The sequence below is a fragment of the Pagrus major genome, chromosome 5, assembly GCF_040436345.1.
Source record: "Pagrus major chromosome 5, Pma_NU_1.0".
Lineage (NCBI taxonomy): Eukaryota > Metazoa > Chordata > Actinopteri > Spariformes > Sparidae > Pagrus > Pagrus major.
The window spans coordinates 2,004,623-2,027,954 of NC_133219.1; the positions used below are offsets into that span (position 1 = coordinate 2,004,623).

The 23,332-nt window shown below is 44.1% G+C and overlaps 1 protein-coding gene across 2 annotated transcripts; it reads left to right on the forward strand.

Moving 5' to 3' along the window:
- Positions 1-5,323: 5,323 nt before the first annotated feature.
- paxx (PAXX non-homologous end joining factor) lies at positions 5,324-16,134 on the forward strand. Of its 2 annotated transcripts, none has more exons than XM_073466431.1 (7): positions 5,324-5,605; positions 12,615-12,675; positions 12,755-12,804; positions 13,891-14,069; positions 15,014-15,064; positions 15,588-15,681; positions 15,772-16,134. In XM_073466431.1, exons 1-7 carry the CDS (start codon positions 5,505-5,507, stop codon positions 15,818-15,820), a joined length of 585 nt encoding a protein of 194 aa, XP_073322532.1. In that variant the 5' UTR covers positions 5,324-5,504; the 3' UTR covers positions 15,821-16,134. The 2 variants fall into 2 exon arrangements, with proteins under 2 accessions (XP_073322532.1, XP_073322533.1); XM_073466432.1 differs by having other exon boundaries at positions 12,761-12,804.
- Positions 16,135-23,332: the final 7,198 nt, after the last annotated feature.

A 23,332-nucleotide genomic window follows, 5' to 3' on the forward strand; every position in this document is an offset into this window, starting at 1 on the left:
TCTGATCCATTTCTCCTTCCCCTCACGAAAATTCCTCACACGCACATGATCACCCTCAGACAACTCTCTCAACTTGGTTCTTCCTGCGTCATGGTATTTCTTCTGACTCCGTTGTTTCTCCTCAACGGTTTCAGTGAGACTTGGCTTCAGAAGACTAAACCGGGTCCTCATCTGACGTTTAAGAAACAACTCAGCTGGTGAAACACCCGTTACTGTGTGTGGTGTGCTTCTGTACATCAGTAAGAAATTTGCTAGTCTATGCTGCAATGTAACAGACCCCTTATCTGCCAACACTTGCTTCATCAGCGCAGATTTGACAGTCTGCACTGACCTTTCAGCGGCTCCATTAGAAGCGGGATGATAAGCTGGGACCAAGGTTTGTTTGATGCCATTTCCTCTCAAAAACTGCTTAAATTCACTGGATGTGAATTGTGGCCCATTGTCCGAAACCACTTCCTCAGGTAGTCCATAAGATGCAAAAATGCTGCGCAGAACTTCAATAGTCTTAGCTGATGTTGTGGTTGTCATGTGAACCACCTCCAACCATTTTGAGTGACTGTCTACAAGGACTAAAAAATACTGTTTATCTTTCTCACAGAAATCTATGTGTATCCGTTGCCACACCCGAGTTGGCCATTTCCAACAATGCAGTGGGGCCGCTGCTGGTAGTTGTCTCACTGTCTGACATGCACTGCACTCTTGTACAGCTTTTTCAATGTCCTTATCCAGACCGGGCCACCACATGTAGCTTCTTGCTAAGGCTTTCATGCGGCACATGCCAGGATGACCCTGGTGAAGATCATTTAGCAGCTTTGGTCTGAGAGCTGGAGGGACTATAACTCTCATTCCCCAGAGAACACATCCTTGTTCCACTGATAATTCAGTTCTTCTTACTAAGAATGATTTGAGTGTCTCCTCCCTTGCATGACTTGGCCATCCATTTAGAGTGAGCTCCCTCACTCGGCTGAGCACAGGATCTTTGTTTGTGCTCTGTGTGATGTCACTAGCTTTCACAGGTAAATCCTCCATAATAGAGAAATAGAAGATTTTCCCTTCTTCTGCAGTGTTATCTATGACTTTACTTGGCAACCTTGAGAGTGCGTCTGCATTTGCATGGTCTGCAGACTGGCGATACTCTATTTCATAGTTATAGGCCATCAATATGAGCGCCCACCGCTGCATTCTCAAAGCGGCAAGTGTGGGAATAGCTGACTTCGGCCCAAGGATAGCCAAGAGGGGTTTGTGGTCAGTAATGAGAGTAAACTTCCTCTCATAGAGATATTTGTGAAACTTCTTCACTCCAAAAATAATAGACAGGGCTTCCTTCTCTATTTGAGCATATTTGCTTTCTGCTTCGGTTAATGTACGAGATGCAAATGCTATTGGCTTTTCTTCTCCATTCTCCATCACATGGGAGATGACAGCGCCGACACCATAAGGCGAAGCATCACAGGCTAGTTTCAATGGCCTTTTAGTGTCATAATGAACCACTATGGTGCTCTGTAGTAGTTGATCTTTTGCACTTATGAACGCAGCCTCACATTCCGATGTCCACTCCCAAACACTTTCTCGTTTCAGTAGCTCATGCAAAGGTCGCAGCTGCATGGACAGATTTTTCATAAACCTGCCATAATAGTTCAGTAGTCCCAGGAAGGAACGTAACTCTGTGACATTGGTGGGACTCGGTGCGTTTACAATGGCTTTCACTTTCTCGTCTGTGGGATGGAGCCCTTCACTATCCACAATATGTCCCAAATATTCCACTTTGTCTGTCATGAACTTACATTTTGATCGTTTGACCCTCACATTGTACTTTTCCAGACGACTCAACACTTCCTCCAGTTTACGCAGATGTTCTTCTCTTGAACCAGCTGTGATTAAGATGTCATCCAGGAAACAGGTCACATCTTCTATCCCCTGTAGGATTTGGTCCATCACTGCCTGGAAGATGGACGGGGCACTTGAGACTCCATATGACAACCGGTGGTAAGTGTAGAGCCCCCGATGCGTGTTAACTGTAAGGTATTTTTCTGAGTCCTTATCCAACTCCAACTGCTGATAGGCATGTGATAAGTCCAGCTTAGTGAACAGCTTGCCTCCAGCCAGTGTCGCAAAAAGATCTTCAGTATTGGGCAATGGATAAGTTTCCTCTTCCACACACTGATTTATGTTCACTTTGTAATTTCCACAAATCCGTATTGATTTGTCAGCCTTCGGCACAGTCACTATAGGTGCAGCCCATTCACTTTTGTCTGTTTTTGATATGATTCCCATAGCCTCTAGTCTGTCCAGCTCTTTTTCCACAGCCTCTTTTAGAGCATATGGTACCGGGTTTGCTTTCTTAAATATTGGCTGCGCATCTGGCCTCATCTTGATCGAAGCCTTAAACTCACGGATGATGCTGGGGCCTTCCTCAAATACTCCCTTGTGCCTCTGTAGAATCACTGCCACTTCTGGATCAGTAACATCTCCGGCTGCTTTGACTTGGAATATTTCCTTCCAGTTCAGCCTTAATTTCTTGAGCCAATTTCTGCCCAGTAGCGCTGGTCGGTCGCCTTTCACAATAACCAGCGGTACTCTGGCTGCTTGTTGTTCATATTCTACTTTCACAACCACCTTCCCTAACACTGGGATGGGTTCTCCAGAAAAAGTAGACAGCGGTATTTTACACGGGCAAAGTGGCAAGTGAGCTAGTGATCCCTGGTAGGTGATCTCTGACACAAGAGACACACATGCTCCCGTGTCTAACTGCATCTGAATGTTCTGGCCTTCAACGTTCACGTCAACCACATAGCCATCATTACCATCTGAAGCTGTGTGTACTGTGTACAGTCCAAACGAATTTTCATTATCCTCCTCTGCCGGGCTTGTTTCAGACTCCTGTTCGACATAATGGGTCTTGTGTGGTGTCTTTTTATTCCTACACATGCGTGCAATATGTCCCACTTTTGTGCAATGGTGGCATTTTTCTTGTTTAAATCTGCACACCGTAGCTGGATGCTTACCTCCGCATCTGTAGCAGGGCTGACGTAGCTGTTGCTGCTTGTCATCCACGCTGCTCTTTTGCCAGGGTGTACTCTTGCTGTAGCTTGTGTCACTTGATTTTCTCTTGTCATCTCTCTGTTTACTGTGGTTGAACACTTTATTAACTGTTGTACTCTCTTTTATTTTTCCAGAGAATTCCAAAGTATTTCGTGAAGCCATCTCCATGGACAGTGCCGTGTCACATGCACTTTTAAAAGTTACATTGGTCTCTGCCAGCAGTTTCCTCTGTATTGCCTCTGATCTCAGTCCACTCACAAACCTATCACGGAGGGCATCATCCAGGTGAGCTCCAAAATCACAGTTAGTAGACAGCTGTTTCAGAGCTACTATAAAGTCACTCACTGATTCACTCTCTTGTTGATTTCTCTTCTGAAATCGAAACCTCTCCATAATGACAAGTGGCTTTGGCTTGTAATGGTCACTGAGTGCTTTGGTGAGTTGTGCATAACTTTTTGTACTTGGCTTATCTGGCAGGAGTAAACTTTTCAAAAGTCTGTAGGCATCCGCTCCAATTAGCGACAGGAAAACACTGGCTTTCTTTTCATCTGCCACTGTATTTGCGGCCATCCACTGTTCCAGTCTCTCCAGGTAAGATTCAAAATCTTCCTTACCCTCTTTGTATTCCGATATACTGCCGATAAGGGCCATTGCTGCAGTCCGTCCCGTTGCTAATAACTTGCAGTCACGTTAGCTTGTTAGCTCGTTGTTAGCCACTCACTTTGGTGCCACAATTTTCTTTTCTTGTGATCTGCCGGTTATAACTTTATGTCTCTCGTCTTCCGGGATGCTTTTTGTCCCTTTTATATCCCATCCTCGTCGCCAAACTGTAATATATTGATATGGATTCAATAACTCAGACGGAGACCGGACTGCGCGTGCAGACTGGGACTTTACTCAGACGTCAACAAAAAACTAAAACACAGGTTACAGATCGGGTTGTTGCCTAACATGACCACAAGGGGGCTGTGCACTCTAGTAGTATATTCTCAATACACTACAGAGTGAACTTTAGAAAGCTCCTTCTACAAAGTGCTGTAAGTTAATGTCTCTCATTTACACATTCACACACGTACGAATATATTCAGGAAACAGATAGGAACCAAAAACAACGTCTGTAACGTTCTCTGATGATTATAAACGTTAACTATTCCTTATATGTTCAGCACCAAACCACCGGATGTATTTTTATGTTTTTATGAGTAAACTTACAGCTGCCAACGTATGTAACGCTGCTACTGTGATGTTAAATGACGGTTAAATATTGGATCTGTGTCTATAATAACCAGATCCTGACATGTAAATGTGATGTTTGTTGGAATAAAAAGCACCAACGTCGTTTTTACACAGTGATTTCTGATAATCTAAGTAATAAAATTAACAATCATGGAGACAAATAATTAAAAAGTCCGCAAATCAAGATAAGAAACTGCAACTGGCAGTGAGCCTGCTTTCTTTTCTTTTAGCAGTGAAGTGATAAACTCCATGACAGAACATTATAAAATATGATATTGTATAAAATAACATTACATGGTAAAAAAAAAAGTAAAGTTGCAGTAGGCTACTTTTATAAATATGCACTATATATATAGTTTGTATTATTATTATTATTATTATTATCATTATTATTATTATTGTTATTTAAGTTGACAGTATGGTAGACAGATGTCACATTTACATGTCAGGATCTGGTTATTATAGACACAGATCCAATATTTAACCGTCATTTAACATCACAGTAGCAGCGTTACATACGTTGGCAGCTGTAAGTTTACTCATAAAAACATTATAAAAGTACATCCGGTGGTTTGGTGCTGAACATATAAGGAATAGTTAACGTTTATAATCATCAGAGGACCTTACAGACGTTGTTTTTGGTTCCTGTCTGTTTCCTGAATATATTCGTACGTGTGTGAATGTGTAAATGAGAGACATTAACTTATAGCACTTTGTAGAAGGAGCTTTCTAAAGTTCACTCCATTCACTTGTATTAGTTCACGGGGCAGAGCTGCCTCCTCCAATATGGCGGCGACGTCGACTTATTTTATTTTATTTTATTTTATTTTTTTTGGCGACGTCGACTTACGGTCCAGCGCTCAATGAGGCGTCTACGTCTATGATCTACACCACTTGATGTCGCCATTTTCCTTCTTTCTTTCTTTCTTTCTTTCTTTCTTTCTTTCTTTCTTTCTTTCTTCTGTGTCGGGTGCGCAAAGGATCTTGGGCTATGGGAGGCCGCGAAGGATAGTAGCGGTGCGTCCTCCAATAAGCATGGATAATAGATCCATGCCAATAAGAGGGAAAAGAAGGCCGCATTTGAAGGAGCCTTCGAATTGGGACAGCCTTCGCGCGGCGTTGTGACGTGATTGGCCTTCAAATGCGCCCTTCGAAGGATGCAGCCCCTGAATTGAGACGCAGCAGAAGAGTCGTCCGTGAAGTATCAGTGAGCTGTGGAGGGAAACATGGATGAGAAGCGAACGTCATACTGCACTGTGTTGGACAAACAGAGCCAGTCCAGATTCATTTGCTACACAAGAAGAATAAACGGAATATTTAGTGTTTGGTGAGTCAGATTGTGTGCTGGTGTGAAAAGTTAGCCCTCTTTTCCCCCAACTCGCCTGACATTTTCTGCACCATTTAAATGGACTACTGTTTATTACACGCACGCACGCACACACACACTTACACGCATACACACACGGAGCTTCGGGCGTTTGTAATTACACGCGGCGCCGGCAACCGCGGCGTAATTCATTCATGCGCAATCACTATTTTACACATCTTTCAGTTACTCACCAAACTTCTGCCAACATCATAGCGGACGACGCGGTACCCGTCGATTCGGCTCCATAACTCATTTCATTCCGTTTGTCCATACATCATGCACGCAAACACCAACAGTACATTGATAACTTTCACTTTCACTTCCTGGTCCCGCATCACTTTGCTTCCCCAAGGAACACGAGTCCCCCGACGATGACGAATTTATTCCCGGTTTGGGACAGGGGAAAGGGTTGATTTGAGTGGGGAAGCTATGGGTACATTACAAAATGTTTAACTATAAAGAGATGTAAATATTATTTAATCATATTCATTAATAATAATAATAATAATAATTAATATATTAATATTATTATTATTAGTATTGGAACAGCTGTGGGTGATGGGTAAAATATCTGTTGAATGTCTGTACCTACAAAATACCCTGTCACGTTGGTTTCTTCCAATTAGAGGAACTGAAGGGCTATTTAAAGCCAGGGTTTTCTGCCTCAGGGTGTGGGAGTCTGGAGAGAGCAACTTGCCGAGAGGTTGTATTGAGAGAGAGAGAATTGAGTCAGTGCCTTTAAAATTGAGGAACCGGTGGGTTCATGTTTTTTTGTTTGTTTGTTTTGTTTTTGAAGTTTTCTTTTGTTGCCATTGGACTGGAACACCTATTTTTATTTTGCACTGTAAATAAATCTGCACTTTTCACCCTCATCCACGTTTGCCGTTGCTGTGTTTTTCACCTCATCACCACCGAACCTCAGTGTGTCTTGTCGCCACCATCCTGTGTGGACGTGGGCTGCAAAGTCCATTCTTCACAGTTGGTGTCAGAAGTGGGATCGTGGCGCCCTCAAGGACACTGAGAAAGAGGCCAGGAAGACAGGGAGAAGTACGGCAAGCGATGTCGTACGGACAGCTGGCCCAGGAGGACCTGCACGAGCAGGAGGAAGAAGGAGCCCGAGGAGGGGAGCCAGGGGTTGACACTGGTGGGACACTAGACCTCACAGATCTGTATAACATCATACAGCAGTCCCTGCAGACCCAGGAACGTGAGTCATTCAAGCAGGAGCAGAGGTGGCGAAATGTGCAAGTGCAGCTCAACAGCTTTCGAGATGAGCTGGAGCAGAGAGGTGTCGGAGGTGGAATGCAACCACCAGCAGCACCGCCAGCAGCCCTACAAGCACCAGCAGCGCCGCCAGCAGCCCTGTGGATGCCTGCAGCTCCACCCGCAGATCCGCAGCTGCCTGCTGCACCACCAGTGGTGGCGTCTCCAGCGACGTGGACCAGAGCAGCCGTGCCAAGGCTGGAGGAAGGGGACGATGTGGAGCAGTATCTGACCACCTTTGAGCGACTGGCTACAGCCTACAGGTGGCCCCAAGCTGACTGGGCTATTTTCCTTGTGCCATATCTGACCGGTAGGGCACGGGCTGCGTATGTAGCCATGGATCCGTACGACGCAGTGGAGTACAGCAAGGTGAAAGATGCCATACTAGCAAAGTATGAGATAAGTGCAGAGGTGTACCGGCAAAGGTTTAGAGAACCAAACCTGCAACCGGGGGAGACGCCGAGGGAGTTCTACACCAGGCTGAAGGACTTATACCACAAGTGGATTAGGCCAGCCGAAAAGACCGTTGAGGAGATTGGGGAGCTCCTCATTTTGGAGCAGTTCCTGCGCTCCCTGTCTCCAGAGGTGAGGGTGTGGGTCAAGGAGCATGACCCACAGACTGGACACAACGCCGCAGAACTTGTTGACTCTTTCATGGCTGCTCGCCGTGGAACAAAAGACTTCCGCCAGCAAGGCTCCAGCAGACCGATGATTAAGGGTAAGTCTGTGGGGTATGGGAGTGGAGTTGGTCCTAGGTATAGCGAGCAGAGCAGGGGTCCAAGCACCAGATATTACCCACCACAGCACAACCCTCAGGCCAGACCTACAAGCCCACCTATAACCAGAACCCCCATGAGCAAAGACAGCTTTGTATGTCACTTTTGTGGTAAGCCAGGACACCTCATCAGAGAATGCCCAGTTAAGAGAGCAAGAAGTGCTAACATGTGCTCAGGTCCTGGGACTAGAAAAGAACCCTCATATGTCGGCAAGGTACAGACCATAGAGGTAACAGTGAACGGCAGGCCAGCAAGGGCTCTTCTTGACACTGGCAGCACCCAGACTCTCGTGCAACCCCACCTGGTGGATCAGCCCGAAACGCTGACAGGGGAACGCCTCAGAGTGTGCTGTGTCAACGGAGATGAGCATGAGTACCCTATAGCTGAGATTTGTCTTGAGGTACAAGAGCAGACCTACAAGCTTAAAGCTGGCATTGTCAGAGGGTTGAGCCATCCAGTTGTCTTGGGTCAGGATGTGCTCATACTGCCAGAACTGGTGCAGTCTACTCTGCCAGTGAGTATGGTTGCTACCAGGTCTCAGACAAAGACAGAGACCCAGAGGCTGTTAGAGATGATGCCATACAGCCAAGACGAGATCAGTTCTCAGGAGAAATGTAAGGCTGTAAAGACCCGTCAGCAGCGCAGACGAGAAAAGCTGTTGGGCACAGTTCGAGTTATGGCGGACTCAGAGCCAGAACCTCTGCCCGTTGTGAGGGAAGATATCTGGGAAATTCCCCATGATTTAAAAGAGCTGCAGAGGCAAGATGAGTCCCTAAAAGAACTCTTCAGTAAGGCTACAGAGGTTGAAGGGGTGAGCACAGGTCAGGCAAAAGCTCTTTCAGGAGAATTCTACTTTGTGCAACAGGGCCTGCTATATCACCAGCCTGAAGGGAGCAGCACTGAGCAGCTAGTAGTTCCCTGTAGCCTAAGACCAAAGATCCTGAGCTTAGGTCATGACATTCCCTGGGCAGGGCATTTGGGTAGTGTAAAAACACTCCAGAGAATAGCTGGCAAATTCTTCTGGCCGAGCATGTATACTGATGTACACCGACACTGCAAAACCTGCCCCACATGTCAACTCACAAGCAAACACAAAGTCAAGCCTTTTCCACTACAGCCTCTCCCAGTTATTGATGTGCCATTCACTAGGATAGGGATGGACATTGTTGGCCCCCTAGAGCGCACACAGGCAGGCTACAAATATATACTGGTAATTTGTGATTACGCCACCCGCTACCCTGAAGCTTTTCCCCTCCGAAAGGTCACGGCTAGAACCATTGCCCCCGTACTTTTGCAGTTATTCTCCAGGGTAGGGATTCCCCAGGAGATTCTAACTGATCAGGGGACAGCGTTTCTGTCAAACACCATGAAGCAGGTGTATGGGTTGTTGGGGATTAAGGGTATTAGGACCACTCCTTACCACCCCCAGACTGACGGACTGGTAGAAAGATATAACCAGACACTGAAGGGCATGCTGAGGAGGTTTGTGGCTGCCAACGGCAAAGACTGGGACCGCTGGCTCCCCTACCTCATGTTCGCCTACCGGGAGGTTCCCCAAGCCTCAACAGGGTTCTCACCATTCGAACTCCTGTTTGGCAGACAGGTGAGAGGCCCTCTGGATCTCCTCAGAGATGCCTGGGAGTCACCAAAGCCCACCACCACCAACATCCTCACCTATGTCATCACCATGAGGGAGAAGATGGAAGAGATGACCAACCTGGTAAAGGACAACCTTCAGCAGGCACAAAAGACCCAGACCAGCTGGTATGACCAGAGAGCAAGGCAGCGTACCTTCCAGCCAGGCCAGAAAGTTCTTCTACTCCTGCCTACGGAGGAGAACAAGCTGTTGGCCAAGTGGCAGGGACCTTACAGCATCAGCAGGAAGCTGGGGCCCACCACCTACGAGCTGGAAATGCCAGAGAGGAGAAAGCAGCGGCAGGTATTTCACATTAACCTGCTGAAAGAGTGGCACGAGAGAGAGGTGCCACTGAGTCAACAGCTGCTGGTACAAGCAGTGAAGGAGGAGGAAGACACTCCGGAGCAGTTCTTCCCTACCGACCATCCAGCAGGAGAGATCGACATCACACATCTCACCCCACAACAGCAGCAGGAGTTGCGAGCTGTCATCCCTGACGGCCTGTTCAGTGACCAGCCCGGAGCCACCTCCATGGCCGAGCACAACGTCCTGCTGAAAGACACCACACCACTCCGGCAGCGGATGTACAGAGTTCCGGAGCAAATGTTGCCTGCCCTCCAGGAGGAGCTGCAGGTGATGCAAAGACTTGGCGTGATTGAGAGGTCAGAGAGCGCCTGGAGCAGCCCTGTGGTCCTTGTTCCAAAGAAGGATGGCGGCATGCGTTTCTGCATTGACTTCCGCCAGGTAAATGCTCAATCACACTTTGATGCATATCCCATGCCTAGGCTGGAAGATCTAATCGAGCGCCTTGGAAAGGCGCACTTCATTTCCACTTTGGACCTGTGTAAGGGCTACTGGCAGGTGCCAATGGCTAAGGAGGCCAGGCCCTACACAGCCTTCAGGACACCCCAGGGACTGTTCCAGTTTAAAGTTATGCCGTTTGGCCTGCAGGGAGCGCCAGCCACCTTCCAGCGGTTGATGGATCGTGTGCTGGATGGGACTGGTGCTTTCGCAGGCGCATACCTGGACGACATAGTAATCTTCAGTGCCACCTGGGACGAGCACCTTGGGCATCTTGCTGAGGTGCTACGGCGCATACATCAGGCAGGACTGACTGCCCAGCCCAAGAAATGCGCTTTGGCCCAGCAGGAAGTGCGGTACCTGGGACATATCCTAGGACGTGGGGTAATCAGACCCCAGAAAGACAAAATTGAGGCTATCCGGGACTGCCTGCAGCCCCAGACCAAGAAGGATATTCGGTCCTTCTTGGGGCTTGCGGGGTGGTACAGGCGGTTTGTGCCAAACTTTGCGAGCAGAGCAGCACCCCTCACTGACCTGACCCGAAAGTCTGGTCCGGTGAAGGTCAGGTGGGAGGAGCAGCATGAGAAAGCTTTCATGGATTTAAAGGAGGCTCTGTGCAACGGCCCTGTGCTGCAGAGCCCGGACTTTACCCAGCCCTGGACTGTACAGACTGATGCTTCTGGAGTTGGTCTGGGAGCAGTACTACTCCAGGGTGAGGGAGAGCAGCAACGACCGGTGGCTTACATGAGCCGCAAGCTGTTTCCCCGGGAGACACGGTATTCCGCCGTCGAGCTGGAGTGCCTGGCCGTAAAGTGGGCACTGGACACTTTCAGGTACTACCTTTTAGGTAGAGACTTTGTTCTGGAGACGGACCACCGAGCCTTGAAATGGCTGGGCAAAATGAAGGACACTAATGCTCGCATTACCCGTTGGTTTTTGGCTCTGCAGCCCTTCAGATTTCAGGTGCAGTATAGAGCAGGAAAGCAGAACATGGTGGCAGATTTTCTGTCTCGCCACCCCAGTGGCGAGCCTCCAGAGGAGGAGGGAAGTGTGAAAAGTTAGCCCTCTTTTCCCCCAACTCGCCTGACATTTTCTGCACCATTTAAATGGACTACTGTTTATTACACGCACGCACGCACACACACACTTACACGCATACACACACGGAGCTTCGGGCGTTTGTAATTACACGCGGCGCCGGCAACCGCGGCGTAATTCATTCATGCGCAATCACTATTTTACACATCTTTCAGTTACTCACCAAACTTCTGCCAACATCATAGCGGACGACGCGGTACCCGTCGATTCGGCTCCATAACTCATTTCATTCCGTTTGTCCATACATCATGCACGCAAACACCAACAGTACATTGATAACTTTCACTTTCACTTCCTGGTCCCGCATCACTTTGCTTCCCCAAGGAACACGAGTCCCCCGACGATGACGAATTTATTCCCGGTTTGGGACAGGGGAAAGGGTTGATTTGAGTGGGGAAGCTATGGGTACATTACAAAATGTTTAACTATAAAGAGATGTAAATATTATTTAATCATATTCATTAATAATAATAATAATAATAATTAATATATTAATATTATTATTATTAGTATTGGAACAGCTGTGGGTGATGGGTAAAATATCTGTTGAATGTCTGTACCTACAAAATACCCTGTCACGTTGGTTTCTTCCAATTAGAGGAACTGAAGGGCTATTTAAAGCCAGGGTTTTCTGCCTCAGGGTGTGGGAGTCTGGAGAGAGCAACTTGCCGAGAGGTTGTATTGAGAGAGAGAGAATTGAGTCAGTGCCTTTAAAATTGAGGAACCGGTGGGTTCATGTTTTTTTGTTTGTTTGTTTTGTTTTTGAAGTTTTCTTTTGTTGCCATTGGACTGGAACACCTATTTTTATTTTGCACTGTAAATAAATCTGCACTTTTCACCCTCATCCACGTTTGCCGTTGCTGTGTTTTTCACCTCATCACCACCGAACCTCAGTGTGTCTTGTCGCCACCATCCTGTGTGGACGTGGGCTGCAAAGTCCATTCTTCACAGCTGGAAACGTGTTTCCGACTGAACGGAGATGTTGCTAACGTCAAACTATCTTCAGCTCTTTGTTCCTGTGATTATCAGGAACATACAACAAGACGTGTACTGAATTATTGCGAACCTTTTTAATACGATGACATAACCGATAAACATTTAATATAGCCTGATGTAGTAATAATATAATATTGTATTTCATCATGTCCATTTTACGACAGTATTGAATGACAGTGGGAATAAAGGTGAAGGTAGGCTGTATGTCCCTCCCAAAATCAATCATTTTCACTTATATGTTTTCACAGTGCTTTAAATTTGTAAGCTAGGAAACATAATATTGTCGACTATTTAAATTGAGTTCGGATCACAATGCTAACCTTAAGACAGCATACATATGTATATATAAGGTGTGTTTGTGTGTGTGACAGTGTCCACTCCTTGTCTCTGTCTCTAGTTTGACAGATGCTGCTGACTTCTGGATCACAGAGTACACTGAGGAAGAGCTCAATCAGTTTGTGAGTTTCACCTGTAGACCTCCATGAGTTTGACCTGTTCCTGCTGTGGCTTTGGTTGTAACTGTACCTGTTTGTTTAGAAACAGAAGTTTGCCTTGAAATCTACAGAGGATTATATTCTAAAACTCAGGTGAGATCACATGAATTACTCCTAGTAAGCTACAACAGAACAGCCAGTGAAACTGCACAGCCAGCAGCAGTGTGTTTTGCACTGACCAGCTCTCACATGTAGAGCTGAAACGATTACTTGAATAATTCGATTACAAAAAATGATTGAAGCAAAATCTCTGCCTCGAGGCTTCGTTTAATTCCTATCACCTGCGTTATGTGGCCTGCTTAGCTCAGGGATCATTTTCCACACGGACTGTTATTGTGGACACACACCACTACATTCAAAATTGAGTGGGCGCGATGGCGGAGAGCCAAGAAACCGTCCGTAAAAGACAGAGAAGGTCCAAAGTTTGGGATCATTTCACACTTAAAAAAGAAGATAACAAAGTGCATTGTGTCTACTGCAAAGCAGAACTGGCGTACCACAACAGTACGTCAACAATGATTCAACATCTGAACCGAAAGCATCCAGTTGTTAACACCAGCTCACCAAGCGTCGCCGACACAAGCTAACGTGAACATTGATGTTAGCTAATTCAACGTAGCCTACCATCGCTAGTTAGAGCGTGCGGTGTTTGTAGAGGCTGTAGCCTGATGTCGCTATGACTAGATATCATGTTAAGATGTGGAAACTAATTTGTGTTAAATTGCAAGAGAGTAATAGCCTACACCAAATAACTCCTTTCCACACACACACACACACACACACACACACACACACACTCGTCTTGTCTCTCTCACTCTCCCTCACGCACGCGTGCACACACAAGCAAACACACACCCTTACTTCTGGTGTTAGGAATAGTTGGAATAAATACCTGTATGTTTTTTCAGGAATAAAAGCCAATTGCTTGGTCTATTTAACAGGCCTGTCATTTTCATTATGCATTATTTGGTATTGTTGTTTAATAATGAAAAATTATTTTTTATTAGATTACTCGATTAATCGATGGGATAATCGGTAGAATACTCGATTCTAAAAATATTCGATAGCTGCAGCCCTACTCACATGTAAGTGTGTGTTAGAGACTACAGATCAGTAAATGCTGTCTGGTCATGAAACCATCCTTGGGTTGTTAAGTCTGAATATTCCTCTTTCCCTCAGGTCGGCCTGTGGTAGCGGGGACACGTCTGTTGTGGTACATGACACCAGCTCAGAGCTCCATGTGGGCTCCAGTCCACGTAATCTGATTGTGACCCTTTCCAGGCTGGAAGGCCCACAGGCCAGAGCAGAACTGAAGGAGCTGCTGTTTGGGATGGCTGACAGCCTCACTCAGCCTGACAGTAAATACATTTTGTTCTTGTGACTCATTGCAGTTGTTTGTCATTGTGGGTTTCAACCTTATAGACAAATCCAGTGACAGATTTGTGTGTTCAGCCATCTAGCGTCGCTGCCATTACTGTGGTGGCAACTCACTGTCTGCTGCTGCCTGCTGAAAGTGACAGTGGCATGGGTGGTCGTTTTAAAGATGTTAGACAGTGACCCATAGTTACTGCCAATGTTACCTTATAAAGATGGCAATATCAACAACATTCAAATTTGACATATGGCACTGGCTAGACAATAGCCAGGACAAATAATTTAGAAATAGAAAAAAATCTGAGCATCCACCACATTTGTGATGAGGTACTTTGTAATACTCTAATGTTAGTGTACTTGCTAACCAGCATAGTCAATTAAGAGCTGCATGTATTCATTACAGACCAGTTACATTAGTAAAACAAATATGATCACATCATGAATATGTTTTTATATATATGATATTCAAGTTTATTCATTAATCACCAGGCAACAACATGCCGACTACAGGGCACTCATACGATTACAAAAAACCCCTCAATTGTAATTATTAAAATAATTATAATATTCTTGATCCTCTTCTGGTGAACATCTTTGTCCTCTGCACATCCAGAGAATCTATGTTAAGTGTTAGGTCTCAGACAGGTGCACTCTTCATGAGGTAAAGGTTTGTGTTTTTCACATTCAGTTTTTTTGCCCAAGTTGAAGTTTGCTGAAACAGTTGGAGCAACTGAGAACTGCACAGGTTCTTTACAAATTTCCTAGACATCACTTTAAAAAGCTAAACGCAGATATTGTTGGGAGACGCCACCACAGTAATGGCCACTTATATCCTTTGGGTAATTCCCCAGATTCATTTATAGGAGCTTATGCATATGAGTTAAAAGTCACTGCTACTTGGGAATCAATGCTGATTGTGTTTTGTCAGGTGCAGCCCCCCCCCTCACTCCCATGAAGAATCACCAAAGGTGTCCCACTGGTATGTTTTTTAAGGCTGAATACATGGCTGCACTATGTGACATGTTACACATTGTGAAGCCACAAAAAATCATATGAATTGAATTAATTTGATATATCGCCCAGCGCCTAGTAGCTGGTTATATAGGATTTCATGACAACATTTAAGTCATCATAATGTCATAATGTGTTATTTACTTGAATGGCAGAAATGTATATAAATGCAGCATTATGTATGTATGCATGTAAATATAACTTGAGGGTGAAAGTGTGTTCTTGAAAATGGGAACAATAGTTTGACAAAATAATGTAACTCCAGGTACAGTTAGGGTACTAACTACTTTGAGCTTTCAACTAAATTTTCATCAGTGAATGAAGTTGGCCTGTTGTTATCATGTGACAGTATACTGATCAAACAACACAGCTGTTAAGTTACCTGCAGAGTTCAGCTGTGAAATAAGTGGACGCTTGTGGTGAATTGTTGGTGGTGTTGTTGGCGGTTGAGTCCACCAGCTGACAGAGATGATAAGATATTGTTTCCTCAGAGTTTGAGCCCCGGCAGCAGCAGAATAGTGCTCCATCAGTGCCGATGAAGAAAAGATTTGCAGGGACTTCGCTTATCAACCCAGGAACTAAAAAGTACAGTGTCTCTCATAAACCTCTGAACAGTAGCTACATTATTATGATCTCAGTGAATGTAAACCAACAGCTGTTGATCTGTTTTTGCAGAAAGCTGCGAGCGACCGGCGTGGCCTTTGATGATGCAGATGAAGACTGATCCTTCAGACAACACGAACACTGTTTCTGCTCCATTTTCTCACCCTTCTGCTGCACAACCAACAATGAATGTTTTTCTAATCCACTAACACAACAGTATGAATTAATGCATATGGTTTTAAAATCCCAGCTTGTATGACACATAACTTCAATCACAATGAAAACTTAAAAAATATTCTTAATTTTATTTTAATGTGATGAATGTCGTCTCAGACCTCCGTCTTGAATGATGCTGTAACTTTTATTATAATGGTTGTATAATAAGGTTTTATTTCATCCCATCTGCAAATAAAAGAAATAATAAATTGCAACAAATTAGTTCTGAATGTGTGTCAAACAAAAAGCGCTGTATTTGGAACAAATTCACATCTTTACAGAAAAAAAGGTTGAAGAAGCCAAGCTCATCCACCTCATATTCAGGTTTTTTGGAGATCCAAGCAGACTAGACATAATATACAGGGCTACATGTACTTTATTTTCCAGAGGGGTTATTGCCAACTGCTGTTGAAACTTTTTTCATTCGTAACCCATTTGATAAGGGCGCTTTGTGTGACTGAAATTGTCCTCTGTGAATTCTAATCCCTGGAGTCAGAATTTTTTTTTTTTTTTGTGTAATTTAATTACATTTTTACATTTATTTTTTAAGTAATTGATATGTCCACTCTGGAAGTCTGTTTGTTATGTGAATGAATTGTTTATTAGACTAATGAAGAGAACAGATTTTTTCATGTGCTGATTTTTTTTAAAATGGCCATGGGATGCGCTTCTCACTTGGTCACATTGAGTCTCGACCATGTTCCTGTAGATCCATGTTCCACCTCTATCACATGGTGCTCCTGAGCTCTACCAAATATGATGATCAAGATGCTATATATGCAATAGATGTAAATCGCACCAAATCCCTCCAGTTTTAGCGATAGAAAAATACTCTGTTATGAATAATCCTTTGAATCTTAAATGTTCTAATTAGAATTGCATCAACTCTTCCCTCACTTACTGATTTTCATGTCCCCAACAAAAAGGTTGTGCAGATTCAACATCACACTAGCCCCTTTTAGTTAGAAAATGCGCCACATTTGCAGCCAGGTAAAGGCTGCAATCAATCAAAAAAGGCGCCATTGGGGTAGGCGTAAACATGTGATGTGACGTGAAGCACGAAGTTGGGCGTGAACAGTGACGAGTGATCTGGTTATTGACGATTCTCTCGGCTGTGATGGTTAGCATCTTTCGGATCTCAGCGGCTTTCCAGTTGCTCATCTTGACGTCCGGGAAGGAAGTGATGAGCTGACTGCTGTGATCAGCTATTTCCTGCTTTTAAAACTCCCGGCTGTGGGTCACACAACAGTGCACGTTATCGACACCGCCCATGTCAAGCAATTTCCGGCACATCGACGACTTGGATTTACATAGCAATGGAGGTGGCAAAAAGTGTACCCTCCGAGGCATCATATTGGCGGACCAAAACAGACCCCCAATATACCGTGGTCTGTCTAAATTCGCGTACTTAGCCGCAAAAAGGACAGCCAAATTGGCAGGTTGCTGTCCAGTATAAAAACGCTTACTGTGAATGAGTTGGTCTAGTCTGTCTGACTCATTGATCCTTCATCTGACAGCTTTGTGACAGTTGAAATCCCTGACTACAGCTCTGGTATATCAGTATTCTACCTGTGCTGATGTAACTCCTGTAACCCGGGAGAGAGGGTAATCTATCCATAAAAAGCCTATGGCACCAATCCTGGCCCTAATATTCATGGTATCAGTGTTTAGGGTTCACCAAAATACACTGGACTCAAAACCTAGGGGTTGATTTGGCTACAGGTTACTTTCATTTATTAGGTTCTTAAGGAGATTGGCAGTAGTAGACTCTACGAAGAGCAATAATTGAACTCCAGCCCACACAACACAGGTTTATGGAAGATAGAAATGTTTGTACATATATGTATATATATATATGTGTATATATATATATATATATATATGTATATATATATATATATATATATATATATATATATATATATATATATATATATATGTATATATATATATATATATGTATATATATATATATATATATATATATATATATATAAACATATATATATATATAAATGTAGGTATATATATATGTATATACATACACTACCGTTCAAAAGTTTGGGGTCACTTGCAAATGACCTTATTTTTGAAAGAAAAGCACTGTTTTTTTCAATGAAGATCATATTAACATGGCTTGTCACCTTGGCTCCCTTGCAGCTCACCCTGAAGCACACTTAAGAAGCCAGCCTTGCTACTACCTGTGACAGCCTTAAGTTCATCCAGGTACCTACGAGCTAACTCTTTCTCTAGCTCCTCCTGGTAGATATCCCGCATGGTCCTAGCTGACCACACTACAGCAGGGTCTTTGGGACTTGGTACAGTGCCTAAGGTGATGGGGTCAACTCTGGAGATGGACCTCTCAGATGCATATTCTATCAGGATTCTACTCTCTGGCTTCCGTTTTCTTTAAATACATTAGCTATTTCATCATCTGCATAAGTGTTTTCAATACCTGTTGCATAAACAGAGTTCTGACTGTTAACCTCAAAACGATTGCAAAGATCCATATCTCACTAATACCTTATGAAAAAACAGTTACTAAGAGGGAGTGTGATGTGGGATGGAAGATCAGATGGCTAATAATAACCAACCTCCTCGCTGGCTCACCACTTTTTGTAACGCCTGTAACCCGAGAGAGGGGGCGATCTATCCATAGAAAGCCTATGGCACCAATCCTGGCCCTAATATTCTTGGTATCAGTGCTTAGGGTTCACCAAAGTACACTGGACTCAAAACTTAGGTGTGGATTTGGCTACAGGCTCCTCTCATTTACTAGGTTCTTAAGGAGATTGGCAGTAGCAGACAGCAATAAGACACACACACAACACAGGTTTATGGAAGATAGAAAAAACATTTATATACAGTATTGGGCAAAAGTTTTGAGCAGGTGCAAAAAATGCTGTAAACTAAGAATGCTTTCAAAAATGGAAGTGTTAATAGTTTATTTTCATCAATTAACAAAATGCAGTGAATGAACAGAAGAGAAATCTAAATCAAATCAATATTTGGTGTGACCACCCTTTGCGTTCAAAACAGCATCAATTCTAGGTATAGTTGCACACAGTTTTTGAAGGAACTCAGCTTGTAGGTTGCTCCAAACATCTTGGAGAACTAACCACAGATCTTCTGTGGATGTAGGCTTCCTCAAATCCTTCTGTCTCTTCATGTAATCCCAGACAGACTCGATGATGTTGAGATCAGGGCTCTGTGGGGGCCATACCATCACTTCCAGGACTTCTTGTCCTTCTTTACACTGAAGATAGTTCTTAATAACATTGGCTGTATGTTTGGGGTCGTTGTCCTGCTGCAGAATAAATTTGGGGCCAATCATACGCGTCCTGATGGTATTGCATCATGGATAAGTATTTGCCTGTATTTCACAGCATTGAGGACACCATTAATCCACCAAATCTCCAACTCCATTTGCAGAAATGCAGCCCCAAACTTGCAAGGAACCTCCACCATGCTTCAATGTTGCCTGCAGACACTCATTATTGTACTGCTCTTCAGCCCTTCAGCGAACAAACTGCCTTCTGCTACAGCCAAATATTTAAATTTTTTTATTTAAATCAGTCCAGATCACCTGCTGCCATTTTTCTGCACCCCAGTTCCTATGTTTTCGTGCATAGTTAAGTCGCTTTCCATGGCGGAGGTATGGCTTTTTGGCTGCAACTCTTCCATGAAGACCACTTCAGGCCAGACTTCTCCGGACAGTAGATGGGTGTACCTGGGTCCCACTGGTTTCTGCCAGTTCTGAGCTGATGGCACTGCTGGACATCTTCCGATTTCGAAGGGAAATAAGCTTAATGTGTTTTTCATCTGCTGCATGTTTCTGCCAAGTTTCCTTGGCCAGCCACTGCGTCTACGATCCTCAACGTTGTCCGTTTATTTGTGCTTCTTCAAAAGAGCTTGAACAGCACATCTTGAAACCCCAGTCTGCTTTGAAATCTTTGTCTGGGAGAGACCTTGCTGATGCAGTATAACTACCTTGTGTCTTGTTGCTGTGCTCAGTCTTGCCATGGTGTATGACCTGTGACATGAAACTGTCTTCCACAACCTCATCTTGGTAGCAGAGTTTGGCTGTTCCTCACCCAGTTTTAAGCCTCCTACACAGCTGTTTGTTTCAGTTAATGACTGTGTTTCAACCTACATGTGAAATTGATGTTCATTAGCACCTGTTTGGTATAATTGGTTGATCATACACCTGACTAGGGGTGGCTCGATACAACTTTTTCATGTCCGATACCGATATTGCAACTTAGAGTATCTGCCGATACCGATATCAATCCGATACCGTCTTTTCTCCTGTTCATGTTAATAATACATATAATTTGTATAGACGTACTTTGCTTAATATGGACATCTAAAAACACCATGTTCAAACTGTGCAACAAATATTCTGCTCCCCTAAAGGAAGAAATAAAATCCAGGGTTTCCCCCAGAAAACTTGTTCACCCCGGTGGTAGGGTGGCCCATCAGCGGCCCACCGGTGCCCAAGCGTGTTTTTTTGTGTCAGGGGCCTGACCCTGACCATTGACTGATGGCAGGGCCCTATAGGTAACAGATTCATTAATGGAGTAGTAGAATTTAGAAGGAGTGATTCCATAAGGCTTTAAGATCAATGTTAAAAGTTGACTGGAAATTTGAAAATATTATCATTATCATGTGTTATTATTATATTATAGACATTTATGTAACACCAGGTCTTACAGATTGCACTCTTGAAATGCTGTTCAACCAACCACAAAAATAAATAAATAATAAAAATACTATTTAGATAAATAATATCAACTGTCTGCACTAAAAACTAAAAAACAACTGCCTGGTGTCTCCAGAGATTTTTATTTTTTTCCTCAGAGATTTTTACAATCTGGAGTCACATAAACATGACCACGCGTCTTTTTCTGGTCAGTCGTCATGGAAACGTGACAATCACGGAACTACCAAAGATACTCTGTAATCTACTGTTTGGACCAGAGAAAACAAACTGTGTAAACGCGAACAGTACGAGCTGAAAAATGAAACACTGGGTCATTTTCACATCTGGTGAAAGCACCTCGGCTCACAGAAGTCCGGAGCTCTGATGCTGCAGGGGACGACGTGCTAACAGCTAACAGCTACTAGCCGCTGCAGCAGCTGGCTGAGCCTCTAGAGCCGCGGCTCGGCACACGTTAACGGCTACGAGGTCGACGTCAACTTGGTGCATTCCTCTCGGTCAGCTGGTGAAGCAGCGGTCTGATGAGCATGATGTCCGTGACATGTCCCGTTATGCGCGACAAAGTTGTGATGTTGTCAGGTGATGAAAAAGACACCTGGTCACGTGTTGATGGAGCGCAAAAACTGATTTTAAAAAAATAAATAAACAATGCTTAGCCTGGCGGGGGAGGGTAAGTAAGACCTGGCGGCCTGCCAGGCTTAAAATACACTGGGGGAAACCCTGCTTGTGCGCAAAGTAATTCCACACAGCTGACATGATAAAATCGCTAGGCTGTCACTCACGACGTTCTGTTTACACATGCTGCAGCGGCTGCATCTCTGTTTACGGCACGCTGCGCAACAGCACGTCGCGCAATTGCTGTTGCTGAGGCAATAGTGTCTTACGGCATGTCGTGGAAAGTGAAGTTGAGCATTTGGGCTTAGGTATCGGATCGGACGGGCTATAGTTGTTTTTTTCTAAGGTCGATCCTGAAATTTTGACCAATATCGGACCGATACCGATCCTGAGTATCGTATCGAGCCACCCCTACACCTGACAATAATCCTACAATCCCTGACTTTGTGCAAGTGTACCTTTAAGAATTGATGCTGGTTTGAAGGGTAGTACCACCAAATATTGATTTGATTTAGATTTTTCTTTTGTTCGCTCACTTTGCATTTTGTCAATTGATTGTAATAAACAATTATTTATATTTTTGAACGCAATCTTAGTTTACAGCATTTTTTCACACCTGCCTAAAACTTTTGCACAGTACAGTATATATTTATCCAACACCATTCACCTGTCTCAGCTGCATGCTTGGCGGTAGCCATGTGGGGTTGTGTTTTTCAAGGAAAAAACTCCCTGTGCGCACTGCTCAGCCTCTTAACGACGCAATTTTCAAATGATGCATGTAAGGAACATTTGTAACTCTGTAAACTGCAGAAGTATTGACAAATTGATGATCCATCTCACCGATGCCCTAGATCTGGGAGGAGATCTCTCAGGACACCATCCGCCGACTCATCAAGAGCATGCCCAGACATTGTCAGGAGTGCATACAGGCACTCGGGGCCATACACACTACTGAGTCACATTATGAGTTGTCATGATAAAATTAACACAAGTTGGATCAGTCTGTGATTTCAATTGTTTTACTTTTTTCTTCAGTGGGTTGATGGTTTTGGCTTCCATTGACCATTGTTACGTAATTTTATTCTCAAAAAATTATACAATGTACATCAGTAAAGATTTTCAACTTGAATTATTCGTTCATCAAGATCTGATGTGTGATTAAGTGTCCCCTTAATTTTTTACGAGCAGTGTGGTTTTCACTATAGATGTTTGATGTAACCCTAAGAATGGAGCAGATAATGTGACTGAGGAAATGAAGCTGCATTGACCGCATATTTTTGAGCCAGCAGATTTGGTCATATTTTCAGAAGTAGTTTGTGTTCGACTCATTAATCACAGAAACATGAGAGCTGTAGAAATCATTGGAACTCAAGACTGCCATGTTATACATGTTCTTTACAAGCGGATGTAAACTTTTGACCGTGACTATAAATGATTTGAGGTAAAGTTTATATTGGGGCGCCCAAACTTTTAGCCTTGGAGGGCCAAAACTGAAACTTAACGGTTGGCCCAAACCAAACACTGTGTTGTATGGCTTTGATGCAAAAATGGAACTAGGATCCAAAGTTACCTTAATTGACTGACTTTGTCACTCTGCCCACCATGCTCAGATTATTAAAAATAATTATTAGGAAGCCTTTATCGCTAGAAAATCTGGCAGGCCAAATTTGGTCCACAGGCCCCACTTTGGCCAGCCCTGTCATCACTACATGTGACCGGATCGTGGCAAGGCCCGCGATCTCACTAACAACTTAAGCTCTAACTAGTCCTTTAAATGCTCCAGTCAACCAGTACAGATGCCACAGATTCTTTTTTCTGATATAGTTAACTCAATGATGGACTGAGACAAGGATTTTTCTCCCACCAAGATAACAAACTTTATTAGAGCGCTGCAAACATCAATTAATCATATTAAACAAGGAACAATTTATTAGGGCTATTGTTAAAATAACTGTAGGAGAGTGCTGAGGATGGGCGGCCAAGGCCGCAGACAGTAAAGGGACAATTCACACTGGGACAGTACTCACCCCACTCCAGTGCCCTACGCACACACACACAGCAAAACCAAACCAAAAGAAGGGA